Consider the following 7,225-nt stretch of genomic DNA (forward strand, 5'->3'; position numbering starts at 1 on the left):
CTTGCATTCTTCTTCTTCTTCTTTTTTTTCTTTATAAGAAGGGTGTTCCTTTCCTCAAAGAAAGAAGGAGAGGGAGAATGACTGTAAACTGTCCAAAAGGACCGTGAGAAAACAGGAAGCTTTGAAAAGTACAAGAGAAAGCAAGATGAAATCTATTTGCAGGCGGTTCCCCGGGGACATGTGAGCCATTGTTAAGCAGGCTGTTCATACAGCTATATCCTTCCTTCTGCTGAGGAGGAGCTTGGTGCCAAAAGGCTGCTATCTGGTCATTGCCTTAACCCTCCAAGTACCAGCTAGAAATATTTGCTTTCAAGAGTCTTCAGGGGCTCTATCAGAGAGGTAGTGTTAGGATGTTCCTAATGCAAAAAAAGCAATTCCTGATTCTGTGTCTGCTTATTGTTGCGATCTTCACTGTCAGGGGCACTGATGCTGATTCATACCCCTCCAGACATATGAGAAACAGATTCACTATGCTTACTTGTTTCTTTCCTCATTGGAACACTGGGTGGGGACAGAAAAGTAAAAAAATAAGAAAAACAGGTGTTCCTGTAGAGCTTTTGTTACTGTCTGGAAAACATACTGGTGATATACTCTATTTCCCAGTTCCAACTATTGCCCTCTCCAAGTTTCAATAGTCTGTCATCATCAAACACTGAGCTGAACACAACCTTCCAGCTAATCTGCACGTACCCAAAAAGTCATGTGGATCCACATACTGCACCCACAAAATCTGATCCAAAATTTGAGATTCTTTTCTGAAGTTTGAGGAGTCGTAGAAGGACTTCAACAAAATGGGAACAAGGCAGGTCTGCAGACGTTTTTAAAGACTGAAAACCTCCAGCAGACCTGACTTGTTACACCCTAAGAATTTCAGTAAAAGAAATTATTTTATCAACAGAGTAATGTAAGCATTACTACAGAACATACTACTTTCATAAGACATAAAATAAAACAAAGTACTGAAGTTGGAAGATTTTGCTGCTAGTTTTTTCAAAGTAAAATGTTTGAAGTTAAGAAAGAAAAATTATGAAGTCAGAAATATTCATTCTGACATTTTTTACTAAAACTAGGGCTGAATATCATATATTCCTATGACATTTTGAAATTCTACATTTTTTCAAGACAAAATAATTCCATTTAAATTTTTTCATCCATCTCTACTTCTTCATGAGAAGTTCCTTTTAAGAAAACATTCAATACCATAAAGATGTAGGATGAAAGAGTTCTAGAAACTGCTTCCAATCAGCCTTTAGTTACTTATACATAAACTGGGTAATAGGATCTACTCTGTATTTACAGCCATCTTAGAACCATCCAAATTAAAGCGGGAAAAAAATCTACAGCCTTTGACTTCACAAAGTATGACAACAGTAATGAACCACATAGGCAGCAAAAGAACTTATGTAGCATCCAATACTGAGTAAGAATATAGATATAAATAATTCATAAGAAATATATTACAAGTAAACAGGGTCAACAAAGTCTTAAAGGTTTATGGGGAGGGAGGAGAAGAGAGGATGGAAAGGGAATGCCAGCCTCCAGTGCTGGGGGGAAGTGGCAAACTGGAATTTGAACAGGACTGTAGAAAGGTCAGGTGGTCTCAGAGGCTGTTTTGTTAGCATACTGATATCCTGCCTTGAATTCCAGTCTGGTAATTACACTCTACCCATTCAAATCCCTTCTGTAGTTTTATTTTGCTGTGGCTTTTTCTGACCCCTTTCTTGAACTGTTGCATAGCATCACTATGTGAAATTGTGGCTGCTGCTTTTATATGATCCTCTGCAGGGTGCATGACTTGATTCCTGCTTTTTGTCAGTGTTTCAAGCTATTAACCACTTAAAGTTTTGTTTGTATGGTTGTACTAAGCAAATGTCAGATATGTTTTTGTCCTCAAATGTCTGTGGCACTTAAACAATCACAGGGCAAAACAACCCCAAAACTTATGTGAGGATGAATGATCCTGATGGGAAAGGGAGTAAACCACAGGCATTTATCTCCATTATTTTGTGCTACATAAGCAGAACCTGGGTAAAGAAAGAAAATCAGGCTGGTTTATGCTAATTTTTGAATACAAGTGCAGTATGTGTAAGCAAGGTTTGTTTTCTAATTCTATCATATGATAAGATGATAATATCAGAGAAATATACTTTAGGTTAATACCTCTGCCACCAAACGTACTTACTTTGCATTTAAAGGGTTTGACATCAGAGTGAACAATCATGTGGGCCTTGAGAGTCTGCTTTTGCACAAAGCTCTTGAAGCACAAATGGCATTGATAGGCTCTGATATTGGTGTGGATCAGGACATGTCGCTTCATGTTGGCCAGCAGAGTAAATTCCCGGCCACAAATTCCACATTTGTGCTCTTTCACACCCTGAAAGAAAAGAAAAATTCTGTAGATGTAAAATTTTCTAGGTAGTTTAATCATCAGTACAGCAACGTATGTATTATTCATTATGCATGAGCAAAGTTATTTCACTTTTAACATTTTTCAAGGAATTTTCTCCTGACAAATTCTTACAAGCTTCTGAGAAGCAGAGAAGAAAACAAAATATAAGCTTAATGAAATAATTAAGTCTGTTTTCAAATATATCAGACATAGTCAGGGTCAGAGCTTCCCTCTCCTGCTGTGCTGCTTAAGTACTGATTTTACATCTCACATTTATTGCAGAGAGAAAAACCTGCTTATTCCTGGTGAGATTTTCAGTAACCACTATGGAATTATTTCATTTTGTATGAGGTTTATTGAATATTTCTATCACTTTTTATGCTATCCACTCAATTTACGACTGTGTAATTCAATATTCTTACTCACACCCATGTGGTCTGTCAGCTTCTCAGTGATTAAGATACTATGAAAATCAAAGAATTTGCTACTAAACAGCTTAAGAGTTTTACTTGTTGAAGGTAATAAGGATTTACCAGTGAGGTGCTGAGAGCAATCACTCCTTCCACAGCCCTTCTTTAAAAATTGTGACATTACTGTCAGTGGTTTTCACAGTTAATTACAAAGCTAAAACTGAACATCACCAGCAGTTTCAAGTGTCTGCTCATTTGATATGAGGCTGTGTTTAGTCAGCTAAGTACTATAAATTATTTTCATGGTGAATCCACCTGCGGCTGTGGACAAAGAAACAGAAGCTCTCCAAGAGTGCAGAGGCATTTCATTCTCTGTGCCAAAAAACATACCAAGTCTTCAATTAGTGGAATCTTGCATAGTAAATCTGAAGAGCAGGGAATCTCCAAAAAGAACAGAAATTATAAGCATGAAGCAGAAAAGAAAAAGCAAATGTGGAAGTAGAAGTTGTGTCGTTTTCAAAGAATATGTGACTATAAGACTCAAGGGCTGTAGCTTTCTGTATTTCTAATGTTTTTCATGTAAAAGCCAAAATTCAAATGTTAAAGGAAAAATATGCATATCTGGAAACAACTTTTTTTAAAGTGAAAGGATTTGATTTATCTTATTATTTTTGTAAAAGTGGATAGTCAATTTCAGAGCTTCTTGAACAGAACAATTGCATTTTTCCTATTTTTGAAAGCAATCTTTTCAAGAGTTTCAAAGCTTTCTCATACCCTATGCTGACCCTGCTGTCACCACTGTCAGCAGAGGCAAGACTGCTACTTGATATGAATTGGGTGTTATTATGATCCTGCATGTCCATTTCTATTAACTGGCATTCTGGATAACATATGCACAGAGGGGAATTTTCTTAGAGTTATTTTGTTTTTTAAATGTCTCATTATAATGATTCTTCAAAATCTGATGAGTAATAACATACTTTTTTTTTTGCTACAGTCCACTACAAACCCACATACCTCCTAATTAAGGGAACAAAGTATCACAACTGGCCTTCAGTAAAAAAAATATTTTAAAATTTTGGGATGGGGGGAGGAGTTATACAGCTCTGAAAAATTTTACAGAAGGTCATTCTGAAAAAAGCCCCAAGAAACAGAGAGATGTGAATCCAGTTTGGGGAAGTGATACAGGGGGTTTAATTGAATTCCTGCTTATAACAAAGTTGGGTTTGTGTGTACTTTCTTAAGGCTGACAAAGACATCTGGCTGATACAACTGCCAGCAATGCTGGAGTTTCTGTGTAAGCCTCTGCAGCTGGCAAGAAACCACGTTTCTGAGGAGGTACCTGCCTTTGTGTAGCTTTAATTGCCTGTAATCCTTGTACTACCTTCAGATGCAAGGTGAGAGCTTACCTTGTGAGTCAAGGAGTGTTGCTTCAGGTGGTGGGGCTGCACAAACTCCATGCCACATTCAGTGCAGATGTATGGGCGGATGTCTTTGTGCTTCATCATGTGGTTTTGCAGCTGACTTGGGTACTGGAAGGTCTTATCACACTCGGTGCAATTGTACTGTATAGGGCCACGGTGGGTGGTTAGGTGTCTCTTCAGCTGGGCCAGAGTTGGAAAGTCCAGACCACACTCCACACAAATGTTCTCTCGTCCACTCTCATGCTTAGACTCGTGCGCTTTCAGCTCACTGGGGTAGGCAAAACCCCTGCCACAGATCCTGCAGTTGTAAGGTTTGATATCACTGTGTTGCATCATGTGTCTCTTAAGGTGACTGGTTTGAGTGAAAGCCTTGTGGCACACCTGGCACTTATGTGGCCGAGTGCCCTGGTGTGTCAACATATGCGTGTGCAAGTGGCTCAGCTGCTTGAAAAGCTTGCCACATCGGGTGCAAGCATGTGGTTTAATGCCACTGTGACCCAAAATATGGGTGACCAAATTGTACTTGGATGTATAGGACTTCTCACACATGGGACATTGCCAGCGTTTCTGTTCACCCCCCACATCAACATAGTAGCTGTCATCTATCTGAAGGTTGACATCTACTCTTTCCACTTTCTGTTTGTTTTCACCACTTTCTCTAACTTCAGTCCTCCTGAAGGGTGATTCTGTAGGTCTTTTCATTTGAAAAGGGTTCCTGAAATGAAAGTTTGGTGGTACAATGAAAGGAAACATTAAGCCAGGATGGACTTTAGGATAATAAGGGTAAGGACCCTGCATGAATGCTGGGCTACTGGGCCATGCCATATTAGGCTTCACTGGTTCTTGCTTAATGGGCTTGGCTCCAAAATGCTCCAGAGTTCTGTAGAATTGAAAACCAAAGTTGCAGAGGTCAATCATCTGGGAACTGTACTTGGGCTGAGCTGGCTGTTGGAGCACCAAGGGGAGACTGGAAGAGCCCATGTCGTGATCCTCAGGTCGATCTGGTGATGATGAGGAATCTTCAAGGGTGATGGGAGGAGGCATTTTTGTTGGCATGCTCTTACGTTTGCGAGACCTTCCTTCCAAGGACCCCTGCAATGTTTCCATGTTTTCAAGAGGAGGAGGACCATAGCGGAAATGTGAGAGGTGTGTTCTGAATTCTTCATCAAATTGCATTGCTCTGTGTGGCTTTGTAACGGGGCTGAGCGGCTGCAGGCAGAGGGAGAAGGGAGAGGCTCGGGTATTGTCCACATTAAAACTTGTTTCTTCGTTCTTCATCATATTCAATTTTTTTCTCTGTGGCCCAAATTCCTTAAAATAAGCAAAAGAAATGCCAAATCTGTTTATTTCTTCATGTTCTTCTGGATTTAACAATCTATTGACCATTTTATTGTCTTGAAGATTGTTGGGTTTTTTAAAATAAATAAAACTAAGGATTTCTTAGGTCCATATAGGACAAAGGACTTTTAAAGCAGAATTAAATTGGTAAGTGAAAAGCAAAAACCTTTGGTCTTCCTGCAGCAGATTTGACCCACACAACATTTTTACAACTTAAACATCCTGTACTGTGACACATTACTTCACAGATTAACCAGTATGGCAATGCTTCTGCCTAATTTTATTCAGTCAGTCTGTTTGTGGGCAAAATTCTGTCCTTGGCTGTGCATGAACAGCTCTAGAAATTGGCAGTGCATATAAAGGATATGGCAATAGAAACAATAATATGCACATTTATTATGGTTGTGACATGAAAAGCCAAAGCCAAAAAATGTTAAGCTTCTTTGTATCATTAACATGTGCTGCTGTGAGAGAAAACAATGGCCAAGTGATCTAAGGACACTGTGTACCATCAGGTTTTGCGCCATGTTTCCTGGCTGCTCGCACTTTGTATTGTAATAAGAAGGCGGAGATTAATTTATTTTCTTTGTTTTAATCACAGAGATATTTGCCTGGCAGACCTGGGGAAGGAAAGACATTTGACAACTCTCCAAATTACACTCAGTTTAATAGGTTTTATCTAAGATTTGTTTTTTGTTTGTTTGTTTGTTTGTTTGTTTCTAAACAGGTGGGCAAAATCACCACTATAAAACTAAACATAGAACTGATGTCAACAAAACCCCTGAGACTCCAGAGTAACTGGCACCTAAAAATGCTCTGAGCATATCTGATGATAGAATGTGATGAGGCAGATTAATAATTTTCTCCTGGCAAAATTTTATGTTCCACTGATCATACAGGGAACTTCATCTGAATTTGTGGTTCATCTAAAACATTGGTTATAAATTTTGGTTAATCTTAAATAAGGCTGCTACCTTTTCCCTCATCCCTCTAGAGTCATAGAATCAGAAAACTTTCATTAGAAAAGACCTTTAAGATCATCAAGTCCAGACATTAATTGCCAAATCCACCACAAAAACATGTCCCTAAGCACCACAAGTCTTTTAAATACCTCCAAGGATGGTGACTCCATCACTTCTGTGGGCAGCCTGTTTCAATTCTTGACCACTTTTTCTGTGAAGAGGTTTTTTTTCTGGAACAACTTGAGGCCATTTCCTCTTGTCCTATCACTTGTTACCTGGGAAAAGAGACAAATACCCACCTGGTTATAACCTCCTTTCAGGCAGCTGTAGAGAGTGATAATGTTACCCTGAAGCTCCTTTTCTCCAGGCTAAACAACCCTAGCTCCCTCAGACACTCATTACAGGACTTGTGAATGTTATGTTTGCCCAATTATCCCTTCATAAAAAAACCAAACAATATTTAAGATAGCAGCAATTTTAATTGAATAATTTAGAGAATATATATTGACAATATAATTTGATTAAAATAAGGGATAATTTGGTTCAGATAATAGCGCATAAGCAAAAGATAACCGCGGGGTACGGAGTGCAGGGCTCTTGGACCCCGGCCACCTCACGTACGAGCTTGCCAAGGGAAGATTCACTCCTTATAAGCCAGGTGTCAATATCATCTCCTCCCATTTTTGATTCATCACACTTCTA

At 39.0% G+C, this 7,225-nt stretch overlaps 1 protein-coding gene across 1 annotated transcript in view; it reads right to left on the bottom strand.

Annotated features, from left to right (window-relative positions):
* Positions 1-7,225, bottom strand: part of ZNF366 (zinc finger protein 366) — a 34,020-nt gene that overhangs the window by 8,119 nt on the left and 18,676 nt on the right. The window contains exons 2-4 of the mRNA XM_005427940.2: positions 6,673-6,798; positions 4,209-5,534; positions 2,183-2,374 (exon numbers count right to left, since the gene is read on the bottom strand). Coding sequence (XP_005427997.1) covers positions 2,183-2,374; positions 4,209-5,534; positions 6,673-6,693 — 1,539 coding nt within the window. The 5' untranslated portion in view covers positions 6,694-6,798. The remainder of the gene's footprint in view (positions 1-2,182; positions 2,375-4,208; positions 5,535-6,672; positions 6,799-7,225) is intronic.

This window comes from Geospiza fortis, unplaced genomic scaffold (genome assembly GCF_000277835.1).
Source record: "Geospiza fortis unplaced genomic scaffold, GeoFor_1.0 scaffold456, whole genome shotgun sequence".
NCBI classification, from domain to species: Eukaryota; Metazoa; Chordata; class Aves; order Passeriformes; family Thraupidae; genus Geospiza; species Geospiza fortis.